Below are 25,723 nucleotides of genomic sequence, written 5' to 3' on the forward strand. Positions count from 1 at the left end.
GCATCCAGAATCTAACAGGTATATAGGTGCATCTCCCTCATTTTTGACAATTACTTGATATAATTTTATAACAAGTTCTTTGTTTTTAAAGAATTTCAGGCACTGAGAATACAGAGTGCGTATTTATTTCTAAGCTTTAAGTAGAACACGGTGTATTTTTTAATCCTTTCCATACTTTTCAGTTAAGTGTTCACAAGACTGTATATCAAATACAATACCAAGTTTTTCTATCTTTCTACAAGCCAATTTAAGTTTCATCTGAATTTGGTATATGTCTTTCACGTAACACTAAATGGGGAATATGTGCTTCAAGCATTAAGATGGTCTGTGTCCTTTTCTCCATTTCCATTGCATTACATTTCACTTTTTTTCTTTGAGGCAGAGAGAACAGTTAGAAAATGTGTTGAGTGTGTTACAGGGGCGCACAATGTGTTTCATTGTGCCTGGCTTCAAGGAATGTACTATAATGTTTGACTGCTCACAGATTTACATAATTTGAATACAGGACTGTTGTGTTGTATTTCCTGTTACTCAAAAACATTTGGGGAAAAGATTTTTCTGTGTATAATTTTATTTTCATACTGATCTCTATTTTGTTTAAGACCATGTTTCATCATGAAATCACTTAATTAAAATAAATCTTCTTACAAAATCCACTTTGGAAATAACTTCTTTTATTGTGCCTCTGAATATACTGTAACATCATTTTTTAAATGAGTACCTTTATCTCTAGATCGTTCTATGCCCTTTGCAGCATTTCAAAACGTTTAGAAGAACCACAAGATACTCTTTGTGACATCACCTTTTCTAAGTCCTATCTGGGTGGCCTGTGGCGTCTGGCATATTACAAATCATCGTTTTGGAAGGGGAGAAAGTAAGGATTCTGCAGCCATATGCAACATAATTTGAATAAGAACTACATATGAACAAACCCCCCTATGACAAATGAACCAAGCACCAGATATCACAGGTAACACATTGGAGAGGCCCAGGCTTTGTGTAAGAGGCTCTGCTTTTGACTGGAGCAACACAGAGCTTTTGACTGGCTGTAACACAGGAAAGCACAGTATTTTCACAGGGAAATATCTTCAGGGAAAAATGCATTTTTCTGTCTTGAATAAAAGTCAGTGCTCCCCCTCCACTCACCCAAGATTTCCTTCTACTTTTCTAGCATAATAATAGTTCCAGTAAGAGATACTGGTCTTTCACCAGCACTTAGGCAAGGGTTCTCCCCACCAAGACACAGGAGAATGGTGAAATGGCAAGCTGTCACTTCTCTTTTGTGTTATGTAAACTCTTTATAGAATCTGATAGTTAAGTGATATTTCTATTATTTTAATCTTTTTCTAGAAGGTAATTTTGCATTCTCCTGCTGCTACCAGAGCTGTGATGCAAGCTAACTTAAATCACTGAAGGAGAGCTGCTGTGGGAAGAGGTCAGGCTTTGAGACTGGAGCCCTTTCAGAATCTGTTTTCTGTTGTCATTCTTGATGTTAGACTCATATTTTCATCCAGGTCACCGATAAATGACACTACATATTGCACAATTGCTCACTTTCCCCTCAGTATAAACACTGGAACTGGTATGGAGCTCATGCTGAAATCTAGAGACTTTTCCCACTGGATTGAGGTTTGCCTTTTGTGAGAAGGTGGTGCAGAGATTGTGGCACAGGTAAAAAAAAAAAAAAGGAAAAGTCAGTTTGTTTTTTTTTTAAATGACCTGTATTAAATAAGAACATGGTAATTCTTTTTGGGTAAGGGTAGTATCTGTATTCAATTATTAGTTCATGTCCAGAACTGCAAATATGGCAGGATGTGTTGTGCTGATTCTGAGAGGCCTGTGGTAAAAAACCGTTCTGTGCTTTATTTCCTGTTTTAGGTTACTGTTTGGTATCAGAGAGGTTGCTTCACCTAACAGTGCTCTGGCAGATATCTGAGGCATGGGTAATGCCACCACTATAGGGTGGTGTTGCTTATTTTATCCCCACAGAGTGAGAAAAACATTTGGTAAGCACAGGAGTGTCCCCCCTAAGACAGGCTGCTTTATGCTATGATCTGAGATGCACCGAGTCAGCACATTTTTCAGCTGGCCTGCCACACTCTGTGTGCTGTTTTGGCCTGCCAACTCCATGTTCTTTCCTCAAGCAAATGGCTCTGACTACTTTGCAGAACAACCATCACCCGTTTTTCAGGCAGATTTGCTCAAGCTTCTTGAAGGCTGCAGTAGTAGAGGCAACATGTAGAAGATGTGTATCTTTTCCCCATGAGTTTTAACTGCAGGATGCTGGAGATGCTCAGGTAAGCTGCTGTTTTGCATGTGGTGTTGTGGTACTTAAGCACACACCACGCTGTGGAAGGGCTGTGCTGCAAAGAGGCTTAAAAGGTTGCTGGAGTTAGTCTTTGGCCTCATGTTTTTTGAGGCCTTTTTTTGGTGCTACGGCTCAGGGTGTTGTCTTGTCAAAAAAGTTACCACAAACAAATTGGAGAAGGCCGATCAGACATTCCCAGCTTCCAGCTATGTGGCTCCTAAAGTTGTGTGCTTGCCCTGCACCCCCATGACACAGTTACCTGCTGGGAAGGGTAGGTTACCATCTATTCAGTCCAAACTACATCAACCTTGTGACAGATTTGAGTTGAAATCAGCACTCCTTGAGGGAGCTGAGCTTTTTCCATAAGGCTAGCTCCCTAAAACACCTGTGGTTCTGATCTACGAGAGCTGTACATCACAGCTTTGCTAGATGGATAACTGGTCAAGAAGAAATTGTTATTATCTTGAAAGCCTCTAAAGACTCTAAAAAGCCAGCTTCATAATGGGTAGGTAATCAAGGTAAGCAAGAGAAGAAGTAACTAAGAATGGGAATTATGAAGCTAACACCTTTAATTACTATTTTTTAATTATCCCAAAGACCAGGTGTATACATTAGGAATAATAATAGTTCATGATCCTGTACTGTTGTGACCTTCAGCCTACCATTCCCCCTTCTCCACCCCTTGTTTGTCATTCTCAGTTGTGGTGTATCTAAGTAAAATTCCAAAGTCCTCAGGGTGGAGTCCTGTCAATTATACCCTTCTCTAAGTGCCATTCATGTTTCTATGGCATTACATAAACAGATAACCAGGACTACAATAACATGCATGTCACAAAGCATTTTTAGTATTTGCTTGGTTTTCAAAACTTCAAGGAAGAGTAGAGCAAATCTTGAAAAGAATTGGTAAAGGCACACAAGCAGCTAAGGAGACAAACATAAGCACTGTCATTTACTTCTTGGCACCACCTGCTATAATAACCTAAAACATCTTAATTGTGGTCATCATTTAATTTTACTCTGTGGATCATTTGGTATGTTCGGAATGCTGCTTGCTTTTCATACTGCACAAAGAGCACTCCTCAACAAAACCAACCTTGTCCACATGTTGTATTTTTATTTGACAGATGTATTTGAGATCGTGTTATAATGAAGAAAAGGTTATAATGATCTCAAACTCTGCACACTTTGAGTCATGTGGTGGAACTCTGTGGGAGACAGTAAAGATTTTAGACTGATTTTATCAAAAATACCCACAGCTCAAAGTGCTAAAAAATCTAGATGGAAGCAGGAGCTTCCATTGAAAGGCAGCTCTTAGTAGGGATATTTGTGTCAGCTACATGGTATAACATATTCTGAACTCTTCAAGAATACTTTCTGCTTTCTCAAAGTGCATATCTTATCTTCATTTATACTACTTTCATCTTAATGCAAGCTGTGACAACGTGACTTATGTACTTTACTCACCATTAACACAGCAATTACCCATTTCACTGGCAGTGCCATGACATAAACAAAATTAACCCAGTACTTCTAATGGTGCACTGCTGAAATTAAATACAGAACTTAAACTCTTATGCTACATTACTATTACTGCCTTCATGACAAATCTATTTTAAAACGGATGTTTGCAAATTTCTAGAGCAGCTGGTTGGATTGCTTCAGAGAAAATCAATTTGACAAACAAATTGCAGCTATTTTAGAACTCTTTCTAACTTCAACTTATTTCTAAATCATGCTCTGGGCTATTTTGAATCCTCAGAAAGGGTCTTTGAAACTACAAGTTAAAGTCTTTTAACTTTTTTTTTTTTTCTTCTGGGCTCGAAACACGAGGCTCTGAAGGCGCAGTGCATGAAATTGTCAAGCAGGCTCCGTGCGAGACGTGTACTTGTCTAAAAGCACTGAAAAGCGCTCTGCTCCCTGCAGAAGTCAGTGAGCAGTGGTTTCCCAGGGTGTTTTTTAGCCGGGCTCAGACAGCGCTGCGGTCGCCCGAAACCTCGCCGGCTGCGTCATGAGCCCAACCGCGAGCGGCCAGGCCGGGGAGCGCACACGGCTGTGCCACCGCGGCCGGGGCTCTGTCACATCCCCGGACCCCAGCGGAGCGGAACCGCTGCAGACGCGGCCCCAGGTCCCGCGGCTCCGGGATCTGAGGGGCACACAGGGGCCGTCCCGCCGCTGCCCCGCCGCCCAGCCGGGCGGTGCCCCGGCCCTCACGGGCCCGCGGGCCGGGCACGCGGCACCTGCCGCGCCGCGGGGGCAGCCGGCAGGGGGCGCTCCCCGTCCCCGGGGGCCGCTCCCGCCAATCGCGGGGCCGCCGGGCGCGCGCGGCCGGGCGCGGATTGGCCGCTCGGCGGGCGGGGTGGGCGGGGCCGGGCGCGCGCGCGGCCGGGGCAGCCGCGCCCCGCGGGCTGCGCGTTTCAAACGCCGAGAGCGAGCGAAGGAGCGGGAGGGCGGCGGGAGCGCGGCCGGCCGGGACCGGCGAGCGAGGAGCGGTGAGTGTGTGTCCGACCGGGGGGCTGCTCCGCTGGGCGATGGGTGTTGGGCGCTGCCTCCCCAGCCCGGTGCCGAGTCCCGCCGGTGCGCGCCTCCCCGCCCCGCGGGGCTGCCTGTGAAGGCGGCCGGGGCTGTACCGCGCGCACCGGCCCGGTCCCGCCTTGGTGGCCGCCCGTGGTCCTTCGCTGCCAAACGCCTTCCCCGGCCCGGAGCGGGGACTTGACTTCTTCGCGAATAGTTAAATGAGGTGATTTTTTTGCCTGGTTGAACTTCCGTAGTTTAGTGGGAAGTTTTCTTTTTAATGAGAGTCTTGCAGATTTCTGTAGGAACCACATTTCTGATGTCTGTTACACATTGGTGCAATGTGTAATAATACAGGTATCGCCTTTAATTTTGGAAATAGTTAATGTTTTAGAATTTGTGCCTTCTTTTTTTCCACAGCTAATTGGATCTCATGTGGGTTTCTGCCTGCTGTGAATATATGTTTTTCTCTATTCTTTGTGATACCGAGCTAAAAAAAAGGAGAGATGTGGTGTCTTACCGGAGAAATAAAGTCAGTGCAACAGAAGGCAGAAGTTCTCCTTAATAGTTACTCTGTAAGAATGAAGATATAAAATTAAGGTTTACGTAATATAGCTGATAATGGTAATAAACTCATAATGGTAAGCTTTTAATCAATTCAGTCAGTTATCTAATACAAATATTTTTGTGCTGAAGTACTGCAGTAGGGAGATAACTTTAACTGTTCAAGTGTATCTAGTGAGTACAGCACTAGAGAGAGTCACATAAAATTTCAGACATCAGAATCGGCCTCTTAAGTGATAAACTGTCATATAATTGGGGGAAAAGGAATGCATGTTTGTTAAAAAGTGATTCAGAGACTTGTGTATTTGTACTGTTGCCTCTTGATAATTTTTAAAGAAGCTAATTGATGCTTATCAAATGATACTTTGAAGATATTTTTAGACTGTGTAGTTTGGGTCTGTTTCCTGCTAAAGCCTGTATTATGATTTGAACCCAAAATTGTGCCAGTGTGAACATCCATGTTCCAAGAATGGGAACGTGAACAGTGCTGGATGGGTACTGGATTATATTTGAATCATAACTAGTTCAAGTGCTCCCCCAGAAGTTTCTGATAGTGCACTTCTGTCATTTGAAAAGTGAAAGTGAGTTTGCTAACTGTCCCTAAACTGTAATTTGCTTTGTGTTTGTTGTTTTTTTTTTCATTGCTAATAAAGGCAAACCTGCTCTTTAACTTAAAAAAAGCCATCAGTTACAACTTCTGTTATCCTTCAGTAACCTTTTTCTGCCTTGCTTTTGCATTTTACCTGAAGAGATGCTTCAGGCCTATAAATGTGAATGCCAAAATCTAGTATTTTTATGGGCTTTGGTTTTATTTTTAACAGTAGTAGACTTAATGTGGGTGGGTGTATCTTCATAATGTGCTGTTCTGCTGGTTTATTAAGATAATTTAATCAGAATTACTACGTCTGAATGATTTTCAATGATCTGAACTTGCAAAGAGAACATTGTCTATTCATGCTGCTTTCTGACAATTAATCTAGCCTTAAAAATGAAACTTAGATGAGCTATGGATGAGTCTAATAAGAAATGTGAATCTTCCCACTGGAAAAAACACTTTTGTCCTGTTGTTACCCATTCCTGCTACGCTGCAGTCAACAAACAGGAAGGAGTTTTGGTTACTTCCCACAAGAATACCAGTTAAAAGTATAAAGGTACTGAAATTTACCCAGAATCCAAAGAAGTGTTAAAGCTTATTTTCAGAAAGACTAAAAGGAAGGTACATATCATTAATAGTTAAGTAGTTATTAGCATTTTTATTAGAATTGAAACCTATCCCTAATGTCTTACAGATATGCTCCAGGGGGGGAAAAACCCCAGCTTATCTCAAATGTTTAATTATTAAAATAGCATGTCTTGATTAGTATTCCTTTTGGGTTTTATTTTTACAGTGAATAAAAGTGTTGTTTTCCGGTAACTATGGAACAAAGTTACAGCTATTCTAGTTTTATAGACCTAAACTCTAATATTTGTATACTTGCCTGTGCTGCAGTTATGGAATTTCTAAAACTCTTAATTGTTTTGCTTTAGCAGGTGACTGGTGGAAGGGAGAGACCTGTTCTTGACAATGTCAAGAAGAAAGTTGGAGAATAAAAGCCTTTCTGGCTTGTTAGACACACCTCTGCACACAGCAATCAAGACAGAGAATTTCCACAATTTTTATACTCTTGAATCAAAACAGCTAGGAAGGTAAGATTGTTCCTGTGTATTTTATTTTAGCAGGAGAAATTTCTGCTGCAGGAGAATTCTTTGTACAGTGATAGAATTTTTCTGGCAAACTTTTATAGTAGTAGATGGAGAATGAAGTATCCTTCCCAGTCCTCTTCTTTGCAGCATCCAGTGGGTTCTCTGGGGACCAGGAAAAAAGGTACAGTGAGACATAAGTTGCCAACCTTTTCCACATCAGAGAGATGTTTTCATAGGCATGTAGATTTGGGATTATCTTCCTTTTCTTGCGTTTTCCCTGTCTAGTCACACATCAGATTTCAGGTACATGGACTGAAGAGGAGATGACGTAGAATGACATAGACAAAGAATGGGGATTTTGAGTTGGTTGATCCAGTTGTTTGGATGAATTTTCTGAAGTCCATAAAACCTTTTCTCTCCCCACCCTCAAGCAATTTCGAGCAACCTGCTGTTTCAGAGTAGTTTTGCAGCCTTCTTCCCTTGCTCATGTTTGCAGCAGTAAAATAGGAAATAACAAAAAACCCCAAGCTCTTGGTATTTGTGATCCTGTTTCAGACATACGAGTGAATGTGTTTTTCGAAATCGCTGTGTTAGTTCACACCTTGAAAATATTTGGTGAATTGGGTGTAAAGCCATGCAAACATAATGCCATGGTCGTGTGTCCACGCTCCTTGGAACAGAAGTGACAAGGGTCAGTCTCACAGTTGTGCCTTGCTGGGCTACACAGCAACCCTTTGCACCTGCAGCTTGTTTTGTCAGCAGAGATGTTCTTCTGTATGTGTTTTTGTAAGCTCTTTGGCCTTCATTGTTCTCTTGGGTTCTTTCTGTTTTTCTAGCATGTGCTTTATCTGGTAGACTTTTGCAGAAGTGCACATTGCAGCCCATAACTTTCCTCTTTTCTTAACTGTTGTCAGCTCTGCTTTTGAAATCTGGGCTCTGCAGAAGCAGTTGATATGCGCCATCCTCTAGAACTCCAGTGTTGTTAAAAGGCTGGATTTTGTTGTAGGTACTTGTGAGATGACATCTAAAACAAACAAAACTATGGATTTTTCTGTGGATTCCAGAACACTGGATTCTTTAACACTTTGTTACATGCAAAACCAGGCATAACAAAACAAGTGCCAAAATGCAGAGAAAACAGAAGCAGAGTACTATGTTTTCCAAACATACTTTTGATTTTTCCTAGCCTGTGTGTATATTTTTTTAATGTTTTCAGTGTATAAATGCTTCGTAAGTGATGTAAAATCCATCTTTCTTTGTAGCCCATCTAAAAGATTCAATATGCTTTTTTTTTTCACTTGCAATTTTCTTCTTCCTCTTCAGATTATGTAGTAAATAGTTCTTTTGTTCTCTGCTTAAGCTTCCCAAGTCCCATTTCTTCCTCCCACACCCTTATCTGCTAGGTCCTTTGGTATTTAAGACACTGACTCACGAAGCTGGCAGGTTGGGTTCTCTTTAGTGGGTTTAGTAGTTTTGTCCCTGGTGTGTGCATGGCTTGGCTTCTTCTGAAGCTGTTAGATTTCTGTGGTTTATAACTTGAGATATGAAAACATCTTGAAATCAGTTTTTCTTGTAAAACTGGGCTGTGAAGAGTGATGGTTATGCAGCTGCTTTGCAGGCAGCAGGGAGTGGGAACTACTCTGCTTGCTTCGGTGCAGCACTTCCGACCTGACTTCTTTGCACTTCTGGGGCAATTTCCACTGCTCTAAAAGAACTGTTCTGTCTTAACTTTGTCTTAATTGGCACACTGCAAATAGAGTATAAACAAGTGGAAATTCTTACATCATCAATCTGGAGATGCCACTGACCCTTCAAAGCTGTTAAACCCGCAGCAACCAGGGGGAATATGGGCCAAAACTATCAGGGAAGATCTTACTGTTCTCATGAAACTCAACCAGTTCCCCTTTGGTAATTTTAGAGAAACTTTTGTGGTTGACAGGGTGATGTGATGTTAAAACAAGAATGTAAACTGGGGCAGGGAGTATTTTCAACTTTGGTATGTAATGAAATTCATCTCAATAACTTAAAATGTTCTGCAGTAATTAGCTGGTTTAACAATTGGGAAAGAACCTGGCAATTGCAGGCTTACAAATATTGCTAAAATGAAGAGTGTGCCTGTATCAGACTGTAAATAACTTCCACCACTGAAATTAATTTTTCCTTTGAATTTTGTACCCTTGCCTTTCTAAATCTAGTGCTTTAAAAAAAGGCCAGAGAAATCCTACAACTAATTTATGTAGAAATAAATGATGACAGCAACTGTCTTGTTGAATTTTTTTCTAAGTAATTTATAGTAGTATGATTAGAGGTAAACTTTATGTGTTTAATAATGCAGGTTTGTGCAGACTACTTAATATCTGGTTATATGTCTTATGAAAATCTTACTTTTTTCATGAGATGCTCATACCTTTTTTGATTAAACACTGAAGTCTAGATTTTTTTTCAAAAAGGCTCAGACATGCCTTTTTTTTTTTTTTTTTTAAGGAAATATTCCTTTTAGGCACTGGGGCTTTTACACCAGAAAAAAGGCAAAGCAGGGCAACACAGTATTTTCTACTAAAGTAGCTAATTTAGTTAAAAAAACCACAACTCAAATAACTCATGCCGAGCTGTTCCATTAAGTTTGTTCTTAGTATGCTGTGGTAACAAAAATATGGGTGGAAAGGCTTTTTTTTTTTTTACATAAGTGTAGATCTTTGTGCATAGTTTTATACTGTTTTTAGAACTTCAGACAATTTATTTTAGCCTTTCAAGTTTTTTTTTTTTTATAAATAATGTTTCTTGTATCATTTGAAAACACTTTGCAAGAATGCAACTAGGCATATCTGGGAATGCAGTAGTAGTGGTTATAAAATTTTGTTTTTTTCAGGAGTTTATAACTTGGCTTAAAAAACTGCAACTTTTTTCCCCTAATTTTTTTAAAATGATCAGCTTGGTGTTTTAATGACAGTATGTGGGTTTTTTTAAAAACATTTCTTTACCAGAATACATTTTTTTTTTCCATACCTAAACAGTTGGCTAGGAAATAAAGCAGCACACTTTGTCTAACTGTAATTGAGGAAGAGAATGCCAAGTATTGGGTGTTTTTCTGCTAAGATGTTTTTCAACGTTTTGCAGATACCTGAGATTTTTGTAGCAGTACCACATGATTTGTGGAGGGAAATTCTCTTTATGACTTCTAAAATCTTCTGCACTGAAAACCTCCCTGCCCCCCTGTACATATAAATATACTTTATTTTCTGTGTTCATTGACTGCATTTCACAGGGGGTTTGCTTTGTTCATTATGGTGTCCTGTAGGTGTTATGAGGAGGTTGAGGGTTTTTTAGTATAGTATTGCCAACCTGAACAAAGCCCTGAGCAGCCTGGTAAGATGTCATGGCTGGTCCTGCTTTAAGCAGGAGGTTTTGAGAGACCTCCAGAAGTCCTTTCCAGAGGAGTTATTTTGTGATCCTACAGTGAGAATGTTCCTGTAACCCCATATCTGATTTAGTGTTTACCTAGTCTTTATAAAGGGAATTTTACTGGGTGTGACCAAAGCTTCATCTGGCTTAGTATCCTTTCTTCTACAGTGGCTGAAAGTGAATGTTCAGGGAATATGTAAGAAAAGGCCAAGCATGGCATTCCCTACTACATTTTTTTGTTTGTTTCTAGTTATTTGTCATGCCCTCTTATTTCTAGTGGTAATTTCTGTGCTTTTTATCTCTTGGGTCTTAATGTTTTCCCTTTTATTTTGTAGAGGAAGATCTGCTGTGGTTAGAAAATGTATAGCTAAATCCACAGGCCAAGAGTATGCAGCTAAATTTTTAAAGAAGAGAAGAAGAGGCCAAGACTGCAAAGCAGAAATTCATCATGAAATTGCTGTACTTGAATTAATGAAATCTAATCCTCGCATAGTTAATCTTCATGAAGTCTATGAAACAGCAAATGAAATCATCTTGGTGTTGGAATAGTAAGTATGCCTTCATCAGATGTTCCACATTTGTAGTTAAAAATCTTTCAGTATACTAATTTTTTGCATGAGCTGCCTGAATGCCCCAGAATTACAACAGTACACTGTATATATTATGCTAATATTTCATTAGGATATACTTTCTAAGCATCTTTATATTTTTTGCTTTAAGAGTGTTTCGGGCAAGTTGACTGGAGATAATGTTCTTGAATCCCATCGAAAGTCCAGAGTGCTTTGATGCATCTTAAATGATAAAAAAAAAAATAGAATAGCCCAGTGCTGATACCAAGTACACAGACTTCAAAGAAGCTGAGCACGTCTATGCTCTGTGAACTTCAGTTAGCACTTGATGCTTTTTGGTTACTGGAGACTTGTAGTTGCTTTGTGGGTTCTGAGCTTCTAAATTTAGTAGTTTTGTTGTTTTGAAACTGTTTGGCTTTTGGAACTGTTTTGTAAAAAATTCCCATATTTGTTTCAGATGTCCCTGAAGCTTCTCATTAGATCTGGAAAAAAAAAAAAGTCTAATTTGGGCATTGAATTTGAATTATCTCTCATATTTGCTGTACATTTTTGTTTGGAATGTAGGAAACAAAAAGGCAGATTTGGAAGTTAGATCTCTCTAGGCTTTGATTTTCATGTACAAAGTATTTGAAGTGCTGTTAATGGTGGTCTGCATACACCATGATAAATCCCTTCAAATTTTCCAAAGAATGTAGCTAGATTCTATCTTTAAAAGCTTTTTTTCCTGGAACTAGATGATCCCTAACATATTATTTGTTGTTCTGTGAAGGTTAAAATAATAAATAATGTAGAAGTCAAGACAAAGTCCAGATGGCAAGTTTTGAACTTCTGAAAGTGCAAGTTCACATAAAAGCCATACTGATTTTCCTGCTTCTGTTTCAGCTAAGCTAGCTTTCTCTTGCTTATTAAAGCTCTGTAATGAAACATCTTCCTTATGCTACATTGGTGTTCATGGTGTAACTTCCTTGTAGTGTTCTGAAGTCTGGCAGTAACGTGTTCCTACTTTTGTGGGGATTACACACTTAAATTATATTCCCCTGTAGCAGAATAAACAGCTTTTCATGTTCATTTCTCTTTATCAGAACTCTGAAGCAGTACTTGAAAAGAATTGCAAGAAATGAGTTTATAAAATAGTTTATAAGCATTTCATCTTCAGCTGTATTTTTCCCCCCTGCACATGTTCCTTGCTCTTGTTATGTGTTGTTGGGGTTTGGAAGATGTAGGAGTAAGAGTCAGTTTGTGTTAGTGCACATTTTCTTAATAAAGGTGAAATGGATGCTAGTTCTTAGTAAGGCCATCTTTGTAGAGGGAATCACTAAAGATATGAATACTTTTTCAAAAACCCCACCATGGAGGTTGCTACTCTTCTAATGTGAGGGCCAAAGGAAGAATCCAGTTACTCAGAGAGAAACCTGGCAGCTCTACTAGCTCTTTGTGCAACTGTAATAATTTCCAGGTCTATCTAGTTTGTACACTGAAGAACTAAGAAAGGCTCTGCAGAGTGAGATCAGAGCTCTGTCTCACCTGCCATTTCCAGCAGTGGCTGTAGGAAGGTGCTCTATAGGAAGAGCTAAGGAGCATATAACTGCCCACTTTTTACTCTTCACTCTCTTTGCACTGTTGCAGCAAACAGAGGTATTGTACTGAGAATACCTTTCTGCTTATTCCTTTTAGTTTATGGACCTGTCCGAGTCTTTGAATGCGTTTTGTCCTTTTTTTGTACCTGGTGATACTGTCTACTTTGGTGGTAATAAATTCCAGGTGCTCATTATCTTCTGTGTGAAGAAATATTTTCTTTTATCTTTTTCAAACTAATCAGCTAGTTTCATCAGATGCCTCCTAGTTCTTATATTGTAGGATCTGGTGAATAATAGTTTTTGTTTGTCTCTAAACCAACTTTAGTGTTTTTGTAAGCATCACTTGTACACTTCTCCACAATCTTCTATCCAAACTGAAGAGTAAGCATCTCTTTGGTTGGTTTTTTTTTGTTGTTGTTGTAAAGCAACTGTCTGTCCTCTGACTTGCCTTTCTTTGTATCTTCATTAATCCTACATAAATGAAGATACAGAAGCAGAACTACATGCTAAGGTTTTATACTGAGCATTGTTTTGTTGCTTGTTCTCAGTAGCCCCCCGATGATAGCCAGGTGTGTTTTAACTGCTCTGCACATTGGTCCTGTTATTTCTTAACGATTTTCAGTCAAAATTTTCTGAGCTATCCCTGCTAGTTCAGTGTATTATTGTGTGGTGTTCCATTAGGTTATTTATCTATATACACCACAGGGCATCTGATGCTCTTTTACTCGCTTTCTCTGTTGGTGCTGAACTTGCTTGTTCACGTCTTCCTTGACCTGGGAAGCCCAAACCAGGATGCTGCATTCCAGCAGTGGTCTGGTGTGCTGGGTAGTGTCACTTGCCTCAGTCTGCTGGTTGTGCTCCTGCTATTACAGCCCAAGGTGCTGCTGACCTTTCCTGCACTTCAACTCTCGCTGTCTCTGAGGACTCACAAATCTTTCCTGCAGAGCTTTCAGCTCTTTACCCATCTGAGTGTCCACCCATCCAGACCATAATGCAACTTGGATACAATAATGCTGTGGGAGACAGTGTCAAAACCTTGTTAAAGTTGGAGTAAATGACATCTACATCTTTTCCCTCATCTACATTTTGTCATAAAGCCAGCTAGAGGAGACATCATGGACACCTCACAGAGCAGGTTTATGACTGTGCTTATTTGTGTTGTCCATCATCTAACTTTTTTATAGATTCTGTCATTTTGTTAGCATTGAAGATCAGGCTTACTGATCTGTAGTTTTGAGGTAGCTCTTTATTCTTAAGGGAGAGAAACTTCAGGCAGTTTGAGCAGGCTGAGTAATGATTTCAAACCCAGCCTGAAAGGAAACAGCTGATGCTGTGGCCAAGGGTAGAAGTGTAACTAATAAACCACGTGCAACATGGTTATTTCCATGCTGCTTTACACTGTACTAATAGGGTTTTCTGGAAGCCTTTTTTGAGGAAGATGAACTTGAGATGCTCTGTAAAACATGAACCTTGTCAATCTTATTTTTGAAATCTACCATTTTTACACTAAAAGTGACAGAACTGAGTCCTTGTATTTCTCAATATTCTGTGTCTACTAGAGTTCTGGAAGGGACTGTTCAATAACTGACTAGGCAACTGTATATTTAATCAGCAGTAGCATGCTAGATTTTCTTCCTGGTACCTTTCTGAGTCTTCCATCAGAATGGCAGGAGGCAAGTATGCCGTTTCCTCACTCCAGAAATATTCCTTAGCAGTCTAGCTGTTATTAAGTTGTTGTTATTACATTTACACCACAGCCACATCATGTAAAAAATAATGATATTTGCTCCTGAAATCTGAGAATAGGAATACTTCTGGGCTTTCTTGCTTTGCATTATTTATGAACTGGTCTAATGGAAGAAATTTATATTTGACTTGAAAAGAGAGGCTTCTTTGGTTAAGGAATGATGACAGAACTCATCTTTTTGAAGGCATCTTCACACCTGCTTGTAGGAAAGAACACTAGAGGGTACCGGAGTCTTATGACATTTTCAACCAAAGTTCTATTTTGCTGTCTCAACTGCTTTTGCTGACTACTAGGAAAGAAAAAGCATCATCAGATTTTTTTTTTCCTTTTCTATGTGCTTATATTTTGTGTTTTGGCATAAATATGTAAAAAAAAAGTAATAATAATATTTCCAGCCTCTCTGAGATTATAAATATACATTAGATAAATATATATTGCAATATATAGCATTTTTCCTCACTTAAGATTCAAAATTTAAACTTAACACATAAGTGTTCTTGAATGTGTTTCAGTGCTGCTGGAGGAGAAATGTTTGACTTGTGTGTCCCAGATCTGGATTACAGAATTGGTGAAAGGGATATTGTAAGACTTATAAGACAAATACTTGAAGGACTTTGCTGCTTGCATGAAAACAATATTGTTCATCTTGATTTAAAGGTAAAACTTTTTATTTTAGTACTTTAATTTATTATTACATTCAAGTAATTTGTTAAATACATAACAAAGATGAAGAGAAAAAGGAGTGTGTTAGAGATTAAATATTTTTAAATAAAATTTAGCAATAAGCATTGCATAATAGAACCTACAGTGTCATTTTGGACATTGGGCTTTTTTGCAGGTTGCATTTGATTGAGATCTAAATCTTTTCTATTCTAGCCTCAGAATATTTTGCTGAGCAGTGTCAATCCTCTTGGTGATGTAAAAATTGTAGATTTTGGTATTTCCCGGAAGCTTGAGAATTCCAGTGAACTGCGGCACATCATGGGAACAACAGAGTATCTGGGTATGGAAGAGCTGCTTCACAATGTCTGATTTGTGCTTTGGAGAAAACAAACAGTTCATGTAATATGCTTATGAACTTACCAGTCATTACTGGAGAAACAACATTATAGGACAAAGCAACGTGTTTTGAGCTGTTCTTTTTTTAGAGTGGTCAATGAATATTTGCACCACAAATTCCCAAATTATGTCAGTAAGTGCAGCTCTCAATTCGTGCCATAGCACTTGCTGTGATGCCAGCTGTTAACAAAAAGTTTTGGCTGTTAAATTCTTTTGATTAGAATTGAAATACAGCATTAGCATGCACAAAGAAGTGTTCTTTGAGTTGGGAATGTTGTTTAGTGTGATGGTTTAATGAGATTCAAATATTCCTTGGAAAGGGGAAGATTGCCATTAGCACTTGGCCCTCTGTGAGGCACAGGTTTCCTTCATGATTTGCCAACACTCAATTTTAAGAGCACTTCAAACTACAGTGAATAACTTACTATCTAGCATAGGCTAATGGCCACTGATCCTAAAATTGGCTTGGTCATCTGCTTTTGCAGTGTTAACACACTGAAGGCTTTATGCATTCCCCTAAAAAAGCTATATACTTCAAAACCTCTTAGAAGAATGTTTTATGTGGATACTTCTGATTAGAAAACATCTTGAGATTTGGCTAGGAATAGACTCTTTAGGCCATGTAGTGCTGTTTAAGTGTGACTCAATTAAACATCTGTGTGTCTAGTCAAACAGAAATAACTTTTTCACGCTCCTGTGGCTTGAAAATAATAAACTTAACTATTGAAACTGCATGTTTAGTCTCATAATAATGGTTGGCAAAAAAATGCCAGGAATGTAGTGTATGATTCAAGGCCGTTTGAGTAATATATTTATTAAAGCATTTTTCTTCTCTCCATCTGTTTAGCTCCAGAAATCCTAAACTATGATCCTATTACCACAGCTACAGACATGTGGTAGGTTGTATATCTTAATTCATTTTATTGAGGTGGGGGGGCCACTTAACAACTTAGGGGCCAGATCTGGACACTGATGCAGTTTTTTCCTGGCTTCCAAGAATACTCTGCTGCTGGACTGACTAAAAGAGGGAGAGATAGGAGGATATAACTCAGGGCTTACAAGGAATTACTGTAAATGGGTCTGTTGCACACTTAGAAGGGAATGCCAGTGGCTTCTGAGCCTGGAGTATAGGTATTTGTTCTAAGGGAACAATAACAGTGGCTGGATAGCATACTTTAGGTATTAGTTACTCTGGGATGACAAGCTTCAGGTATGAGCTTCTCTTGGACACTCTCTTTCCTCCCCACTTTTGTTAAATAATTTTATTACACAAATGATAAAAAGTATTTAAGTTTCTACTTTTTATCTTTAGAGAAATACTTGCAGAATGAGTCATAAAAAATGAGACAAATACCTTAAAGTGATCCACAGCTTTATTTGTGGCTTACTAATTTTATGAACTATGTTAGTTTAAAGACTGGCTTTGAAATGTTTCCTTAGAAACATAAAATATTCATATGCTCTTCTTGAGCATCTTAATAATTAAAATTCAGTTTTAAAAGTTGCTGTGATCTAATTGCTCCTTTGAAATCCTCAACTCATAATAGTAACTAAATCTGTTCATGAATGTTTTTTTAACTACTTAATATTTGCGTGCTTTTGTGGGAAGACATAAAAACAAATTGTTGGTGCTCTACTCAGAATGACAAACACAGCAGCAGCTGCAGTTTCTACAGTGTAATGGGTGCTAAGACCTGATCTGTCTGATCACAAAAACATTTTTATTATGCATCAGGAAACCATCTAAGATTTATAATAGATTGCGTGATGTGTCATGTTCTTAGGGAAAAACATCTGAGCAAGAGGATATTGTAGCCCAGCTCGGATGTGGAATGTGCAGAAAGGTTGACTAAATCTCAGTCTTTGATAATTCATCCAGAATTGTAGTGAAAGCTGGGGTTTTATTTACGTGCAGATAAGAAAGTCTGTTTTTCCGCTGTTCTGTCCTCCGGAATCACTGTATGTCCAAGAGAGGGCTGTGTAAAAGTGATGCATTTGCTTTCCTAACAATCTGAGTGGAAAGAAAAGGGTGTACTGAAAGTAAGAAATTTTCAAAAATGCCTCCACTGAGATGCTTTCCTTGTGTGTGTTTGTGCATACCTGCTTGAATCACATAAAACTGAGATGTCACATGATGCTTTTAATTCTCTAAGTGTGGGATACATCAGGAAGTTTGATCTGCAGCACAGTAAATATACGGGATACATTGTTCAGATGTTCATGTAGGATTATACATTGTGTTCTTATCTCAGGAACATTGGTGTCATTTCATACATGCTGCTGACACAAGAATCTCCATTCGTGGGAGCTGATATTCAAGAAACTTACCTTAATATATCTCAAGTTAATGTGGATTTTTCAGAAGAAACATTTGCATCAGTTTCACAGCCTGCCAAAGACTTCATTCAAAAACTTCTCATAAAAAATCCAGAGTAAGTAACAAACTCCTCCAGGCAACAGTCTTAAATTTGTGGAGCACCTAGAGAAAGTGAATGTTAATTTATATACCTAATACCATGATTCCTTGAAATCCTAATGGTTGAATATTCACTAGCATTTATTATGACCCTATTTACAATGGTCAGTATAAAGCATAGGACTTCAAAAGCATAAGCATGTGCACATTTATATATACCATGTTGAAAACATTCCAAGGGAACTATGTTCCTTGTTCTGATGAAAAGCTTACCAGCTTTGGGGGAAACTGTCAGCTGCATTTAGATGTGTGTTGCCACTGCTTAACCTTAACTATGTGTTTTGTAGCAGCTGAGGTAGTGCTGAAAAAACAGTGATACTGATGCTTTAGTGTCAGTTTTGCTGAAGATTTCTTAACGTGCGTCAGAGTTATTTTAATTAAGTTTTTAGTATTTCTGAAATTCACTAAAGCAACTTTTTCCTTTTCTTTTTCAAAGGGAAAGACCCACAGCAGCGGACTGTCTTTCTCATTTGTGGTTGCAGCAAGGGGAGTTCACGCTCTTGTGCGGCCCCGAAGAAACCTGTTGCTCTTCTCAGATGTCAGGACACGCAACAAAATGCTCAGAGGAGCGGAATGTGAAATCCAGTTGTAATGGTACCTGTAGCGACAAGGAAGACAAAGAAAACATCCCAGAGGACAGCAGCACAGTCTCCAAACGTTTCCGTTTCGATGATTCATTGCAGTATCCCCAAGACTTCACGACAGACTTCTTATGTTAATGTGTAATGCAGACTTTTATAAAATGAATTCAGCATAATCTATTCCAGTGGTGAAAATAAGATTATGGCTTGCCAATTCATGTAGCATTGGCGTACTGGAAATGCACTTTGATTCTTTTATGCTGATGCCTCCTTTTCTATCCATTGCTGGCAGTGGATTTAACTCCTGAGAAATTGGAGTTGTTGCGCCAATAAAATGAATTATTTTTTTTTAAGAAGATATAAATAAATATTTTTGCACTTTTCGATTTCTAGTCCAAAAATGACGCTAGAGTGAACTAACTGAAACCTGAAAATGAGTTTGTTTAAACTCAACCTTTGCCAAACCGTGGTTGAATACATGCATGCTTTCATGACTTGCCTTAATAAGAAATTGGTCTGAGCAGGGAAACTGAATCTAGCTGTCTTACTGAACTTACTTGTGACCCTTCTCATCACTTTAAGTAGAGGCTAAAGTTGGTATGTTTTGGGACTGATAAATCTGTTGGGGTTGCTTGGAAAACTGTTTTCCCTCTGGGACAACTAGTAGTTATGGAAATGTTTCTGCCTTATAGACCTGGTCCTCTTAGGGGTTGTAATGCGCACTCTGTGGTTTTGCTGTGTTGGATCTCTGCAGATCTTGAATAGAAAACGGGTAGACTGTCAGTCCTTGTGCTAGTGGACCTTGGCTTCTTACCAGTAAATTGAAGAAGATGAGGTTCCTATGCTGATGTGAATATTTGATGAACTTATTAGTTTGCTGTTATAAAACCTCTAAAATATTATCATCTACCTGTGTTGACCTTTTCCTTATCTTAAAAAAACCAACCAGAACACCACAAAACACCACAAAACACCCCCTTCCAAAAGAACACCCAAAAACACACAAAGGAATCCAAAAACAGAAAGCCTCTTTATAGTTAAAAGTAGTAACTGAATAAACTGAAAATAGCCATTTTTGCCAGTGAAGCTGGAATTAACAACTTTTCTTTATGTCCCTGTAATGTAAAAGTGCAGTGCATCTTTGTCAATTATTGTTACCCCTAATGACTCAGCTTCATGCCTGCTCTGAGAAATGGACTGCAGTGTGTTAGTATTTGAAGACAAACTACCTGATAATTGTTTTAAGGCTTTTAATTTGGTTTGCTCAGTGGTATTTTTTTTAAGTTATGTCCCTTCCAATTCCTGTTTCTAGGCTCTTAGGAAATGCCTATGTAGCGAGTCTTGACTTAGAGCAATTGCCAGTGGTGTCTTAAACAGCCTGAAACTAATATTGACAAAATAAATGCCTAATAGTAACAGAGGCTGGAAGTCTTTTTGTGCAGGGAATGTATTAAAACTCTTACAGATATTTTGAAAGTAAGTGTCACTTTAAAATATTTTTGGGATTTTCCACTCCTGAGAGCTTAAGTTTAATTGTCTTTGATTTGGATTTGTTTTGTATAATAAAATACCACAATCTGATAATATTTTTCATGTGTGCCTGTGCATTTGTCAATAGTTAGGCAGATTGGTGTCTTGGAAAAATATATGTTTGAGAGGTGAACATAATGGTTGGTAGAAGGTTGTATTTTATCATCCTTCACACGAGGAAAGAATAGGTTTTTTGCAAATAGATTCAATATAAGGTATCACCATAGTATATGGTGGAATTTGGGACTGTTTTCTTGATTTGGGTGACACTCATGTCAACAAGTGAAAAGCAGACTGAAGTGTGAGGCAGGTGAGACTATCTTTCAGATTATGTTTGCCAGAAGAAGTAAAAGTTTTCCAAGACTTAATTTCATGTGAAATAAAGTATATTGAGCACGTACAAAGCTCCCATGACGAGGTTTAAATGAACCACACTCAGTCTCCTCCATGTATTAGTTCTCATGTAACTTTTTTCAGTGGTACTGAGAGTGTATAGGATTATAAAATTCCTTTGCAGGAGGTGGTTGTTGGATTGCATTCAGGTACTTTATACTCTTAGTTTTCAAAGTCCTTGGCTTTTCTCAGTTGGAGTCTTATTTAACTTTTTTGGGGTTTTTTCCACCAGCATGGATTCCAGTTTGAACTGGGTAAATTAAAACCACAAACTTTTACATAATTACACAGAAGTTAAAGTTCACTTAAGGTAAAGAAGACAATGTCAAAAATCTGTAAAGGTAAAAAAGAATGTTTATAAAAGTTACACTTTCAAATTCTGCAAAAATATTACTGAATTGAAATTACAACTATTTTCATCTGAAAAATCTGAAAGCATATGCCAGCACTTTATGACATAGTTTTTATTACTAAAGATTTTTATCACAGTATCTGATGTTTACATTTCTTACTACTTTAGAGCTAACTTATCTTTAAAGAAATGAAAATTGGTCTTTTCCAAGGAATTTTAAGTTTTGAAGACTTTATTTGTACTTTATATAAACTTAAAATATACCTTGAATCAGACTTACTTTGGATAAGTGCATTTGATTATTTAAAAATACTATTGTGCATTCGTAACTTCAATTGAATGTAAATACATATATTGCAGGCAACTGTTAGACTGTCTTGCTTCTGCCATATTACTTGGAATTTCCGTGTTAATGAGGGATGAGTAACATTTTCAGATGACTGAAGTCATGCTTCTATGCAGTTCATGACCTTTTTATATTAAAAAAAAATAAAAAATAAAAAATAAACTTTCCCTTTTTTTTTCCAAACTTCTTTGTTTTCATTCCTTCACAGAATCAGAGAATGGTTGAGGTTGGAAGGGCCTCTGGAAGTCATGTTGCCCAACCCCAACCTGCTCAAGCCATGCCATCTAGGCCTCGTTGGCCAGAACGATGTCCAGATGGCTTTTGCTCTCCGAGACTCCATCTCTGGGCAAACCAGTTCAGTGCTCAGTCATTCTCACAGTAAAAATATGTTCTTGTGTTCAAATGGAGCCTCCTGTGTTTTAGTTTGTGCCCATTCCCTCTTGTCCTGGCCCTGGGCATCACTGACAAGAGCCTGCTGGTGATATTTTGCCCCGTGCAGCCCATTCCCTTGCCTGCTTTGTGCAACAGCGCTGGCTCCCGTTCAACTCAGTGTCCACCAGGTCCTTTTCCCAAAGCTGTTTTCCAGCTGCATGGAGCATGTGTCAGTGTGTGAGATTGGTCCTGCACAGGTGGAGAGCTTTGGGCTGCACTGAACTCCATGAGGTTCCTGTCAGCCCATTTCTCCAGCCTGCAGAGGTCCCTACGGATGGCATCATGACCCTCAGGTACATCAGCCACTCCTCCTGGTTTTGTGTCTCCTGCAGCCTTGCTGGGGGTGTGCTCTGCCCATCAGCATTAATGAGGATGTTAAACAGGACTACCTGTGAGGATCTGGGGGACAGTGTCAGAGGCCTTGCTGAGGTCTAGGTGGGCAATGTCTGCTGCTCTCCCCTCAGTTACTGACCAGTCGTTTCACTGCAGAAGTTTATCAGGTTGCTCATTGTGACTTCCCCTTGCTGAATCCATGCTGACTAACTGATGACTCATGAACTTGGCAGCTAGCTTCTTGGAATTGTTTTATATGTGTCTGGGTTTTATACATAAAAAGTTGATGTTCCTGTATGTAATGGTCTAGTTATATCGATACCTTTTATGTTAAATTCTAATAGCCTTGCTGAATGACCATGTGAGGAAACTTAAATGGAATGTTTGTTACACATATTAACCTCCTAGGGCAGTAATGGTACATTTGTTTCATTGTCAAGTAGACGGCTGAAACAAAAACAAACAACCAAACAAAACCAACAAGTTGCCTTTAGAAAGGGAATTGCACTCAAAGGTGGTAACCCCTTGTTGCCTGGTTAATGTGTTTCCTCCAAAGGCACATTTAATTGACAAAGCTTTCTCATTGTTTGAAATGCACAAATGGGCTTTCTTTTTAGTGAAAGAAACAGTGTATTCATGTGCTTGGTTTGGTGTTGCAGCATTAAATTCAGAAATTATCTGAATATTTGTGTTTCCTGTACTGTAGGTTCTTATCAGGAAAGCTGCCTATTTTTTCTTTAATTTTTTTAGCACCTCAAGAAAATAAACTATTCTCTTTAATGGTGATTTGAGACAACTTGAAATTTCTGTCTTTTTATAAGGCCTTCTAGGGAAGAAGACTTGTTAGAAAAATGCATTATAATGGCTTTAAACTGGAAGAGAGTAGGCTTATATTAGATGTTAGGAAGAAATTCTTGACAATGAGGTTGGTGAGGTACTAGAACAGGTTCAAGGGGAGTTGTGAATGCCTGAAAGTGTCCAAGGTTGGGTTGGATGGGGCTTTGAACAACCTGCTCTAGTGGAAGATGTCCCTGCCTGTGGCAGGGGGTTGGGAAATATATGATCTTTAAGGTCCCTTGCAGCCCAAACCATTCTATGATTCCATGTTAATAACTGACCATCTTCTTACCAGGACAGCTGTGCTTCTACTCTTGCCAAGTAAGGGAAGTTCAGCTTGAAAAAATATTTTGTAAAACTGGGGCAAGATACAAGGGTACAATTACTGTGTGTTTGTTTCAGAAACCACTCATCCTGCGCATTAAGAACCTGGCAGCTGACAGAATTGAAAATACTGCTTGGCCCACTCAGCATTGGAGAAGTGAGCAAGACACAGAATGAGTCAGTGAGTAGATCGTCTACCAAATTAATAGTAACATTACAAAGCTGAATTGCCAAGTCATACCAGCGTATGAGAGTATAAGGAAATTTTTTAATAATTAAAAGCAGGTACATGGATTAGGACATAAAAAACCCCAGCGTAATGAATAAACAGCAACACAGATGTTATTAGTTCTCTGTAAGAAGAAAGTTGTTTTCTGATAATGAAAAATACTGTATTTACAAGGATTTTTTTTTTATAATGTTCCTAATATTAGCAATCTGTGTCTTTCCTCCTCTGAAGAGTACAGGCAGGTGTGCTGTTTCCAGTTTCCTAATAAACCCTAAAATGTCACATTCTAGCAAAAGGAATCACAATGCCCGGCAGTGGATGGCAATGCATGCTGAATGTGCCACTGCTTTCTGTAGGTATAGTTTCTAATAGTTGAAATAGTAAGGAGTTCTGTTTGCATGGTCTCCAGCTGGACTGTTACAGCCAGTACAGCGTAGACCTTGTTTGAATCTCCCTATGATATGTTGAGTATGAGGGTATTTCTCATTTCAAAATCAAAACCAGACTCTGGTACTGGCTTGAATTTAGAAAATGCACTGGGAATTCCGAGTGATGTTGAGCCTTCTGCAGCTGGACAAAGCAGAAATACCCTACTGGTTCTTTGCTTGTGGTATTTTAACGGAGGGGCTTTTATGTTTAAAACTTGCTATCTAAACACTTTAAATGTTCTGTGTGCAGTTCACAAGATTGATTACAGGCCTGAACTGGAGCTCATTTATAGGGATTTTCCAACAGGGTAACTCTGTAACATGTAGTGCTACGTTTTATGTGTTGCTGTGAAAACATAATAAAACCTCTCAAAATTCACGAACTAGCCAACATGGCAACAGCTCTTTCAGATGCCATTGAAATCCCAAACTGGTCACAGCAGAGTGTTAGAAGTCATGCAAACCATGCCAGTTATTTAGATTGATCAAACCATTTGATTCATGATTAAGGGAACATGCATTGACTACCAGTGGAACTGAAGGAAATTTTTACTTATATTTTCTTGTATTCTGTGATTTAGGGGGGTGGGGGGCAGGTTGTTTAAATCCCAGGGCGTTGTGCACAAGATGGGCTGATGCCATGATGTGACAACCGAAACATCTTTGTTTGCTGTTGGAGTTTAGACACCCCAGCCCAGCGTTTTAGCTTACTAAGAATGATTTTGCAAGCACAGCTGAGTTCTTTGCCATGTTTTGATAGGGCACCTGTCCCACTGCTTTGCTAAAGACAAGCACCTGAATTCAGCTTCTGACTGAAGGATGGGTTTTATCCCAGGGAGCCAATTGCTGGCGCTGCATAAGCGGGGCGGGCTGGGCAGTGGTGTGGGCAGAGGGGAGGCTGTGGGGCCCTGTCCCGCTGAGGTGCAGGAGGGCTGTGACTGGCACCCCCCTGAAAGATCAAGCTGCGGTGTCTGTGCCATGAACTCCACAAATCAGGTTTTTAGAAGCGACATAGTCCTCCTTGGAGCTGCCCAGATCTCCTTTAATAAATTTGGCGGTGCAAATTTAAGCGGACGTTTTTGGTTTGGGCTGCTGTTCCTGTTCTGTTTTCGGAGACAATAACACTCTCTTACAGGCACCCCTTTAGAAACCACAAAAATTGTTTAACTTGGTACAAACTACAAAATGTTACGTCATTGTCCTGGTTTCGGCTGGAATAGAGTTTATTTTCTTCTCAGTAGCTGGCATAATGGACTCTGTATGACAATAACATTGATAACACACTGATGTTTTGCTTGTTGCTAGGTAGTGCTTTCTCTAAGTAAAAGACATTTCTGTTCCCCATGCTCTGCCTGTGAGAAGGTGCTCAAGAAGCTGGGAGGGAGCACAGTTGACCTGAACTAATACACCTGGTATGAATTCCATACCATTTAAATTATTATTTAAACTGCGAGGGAGCTGGCTGGGAGGGTCTGACCACTTCTCAGGGATGGGATGGGCATTGTTCAGCAGGTGGTGAACAATTGTGTTGGGTGTCATTTGTTTCCCTTGGTTTTTTTCCGTTGGTTTCTTTTTTTTTTTTTTCTCCTTTCATTACAATTTTTATTCTTATTGTATTTTAGTGGTATTATAATATTTTATGTTGTTTTAATTGTTAAATTGTTCTTATCTCAATCCATGAGGTTTTTTTGGGGGGTGTTTTTTTTCCCCTTCTCTGATTCTCCTCCCCATCTCACATGAGGGAAGGGGAGAGCTGTGTGATACTTAGTTGCTGGCTGGGGTTAAATCATGACAGTCACAAGCCCTCTCCCACTTTGGGGTTTTTGTTAATTAAAATATATTCATGCTTCATGTTTAAATAATTCAGTTTATTTCCATAATTGGAGGAAGCTTAAATCACAGAATAGTTAGGGTTGGAAGGGACCTCCAGAGATTATTTAGTCCAACTGCCCTGCCAAGGCAGGGTCACCTGGAACAGGTGACACAGGAACATGTCGAGGTGGGTTTTGAATGTCTCCAGAGAGGGAGACTCCATGCCCCCC

General features: G+C 39.1%; 2 protein-coding genes across 11 annotated transcripts in view; both read left to right on the top strand.

The window, feature by feature from the left end:
- The window catches only part of HECW2 (HECT, C2 and WW domain containing E3 ubiquitin protein ligase 2), a 160,953-nt gene extending 159,600 nt beyond the window's left edge, over nt 1–1,353 (top strand). Inside the window, exon 30 of the mRNA XM_051787997.1 lies at nt 755–1,353. The gene's annotated coding sequence lies outside the window, so the exon portion shown is untranslated. The remainder of the gene's footprint in view (nt 1–754) is intronic.
- Nucleotides 1,354–4,697: 3,344 nt separating this feature from the next.
- STK17B (serine/threonine kinase 17b) lies at nt 4,698–19,960 on the top strand. Of its 10 annotated transcripts, none has more exons than XM_051788013.1 (8): nt 4,698–4,797; nt 6,911–7,069; nt 10,804–11,016; nt 14,874–15,018; nt 15,238–15,364; nt 16,268–16,316; nt 17,673–17,852; nt 18,333–19,960. In XM_051788013.1, the coding sequence occupies exons 2-8, from the start codon at nt 6,948–6,950 to the stop codon at nt 18,613–18,615; spliced, it is 1,119 nt and encodes a 372-aa protein (XP_051643973.1). In that variant the 5' UTR covers nt 4,698–4,797; nt 6,911–6,947; the 3' UTR covers nt 18,616–19,960. The 10 variants fall into 10 exon arrangements, with proteins under 10 accessions (XP_051643973.1, XP_051643974.1, XP_051643975.1 ...); XM_051788014.1 differs by having other exon boundaries at nt 4,738–4,797; nt 6,914–7,069; XM_051788015.1 differs by lacking the exon at nt 4,698–4,797 and adding an exon at nt 4,804–5,061 and having other exon boundaries at nt 6,932–7,069.
- The last annotated feature ends 5,763 nt before the right edge of the window (nt 19,961–25,723 follow it).

This window comes from Manacus candei, unplaced genomic scaffold, assembly GCF_025592945.1.
Source record: "Manacus candei isolate 608988 ecotype Guabito, Panama unplaced genomic scaffold, ASM2559294v1 h1tg000023l, whole genome shotgun sequence".
NCBI classification, from domain to species: domain Eukaryota; kingdom Metazoa; phylum Chordata; class Aves; order Passeriformes; family Pipridae; genus Manacus; species Manacus candei.

Excerpts from the sequence above, each read along its gene's own strand:
- STK17B (XM_051788013.1), top strand. The coding sequence starts at position 6,948 with ATGTCAAGAAGAAAGTTGGAGAATAAAAGCCTTTCTGGCTTGTTAGAC. Across the intron at positions 15,365-16,267 it reads GGGAACAACAGAGTATCTGG|CTCCAGAAATCCTAAACTAT; the intron begins GTATGGAAGAGC and ends CCATCTGTTTAG. Across the intron at positions 17,853-18,332 it reads CTTCTCATAAAAAATCCAGA|GGAAAGACCCACAGCAGCGG; the intron begins GTAAGTAACAAA and ends TCTTTTTCAAAG.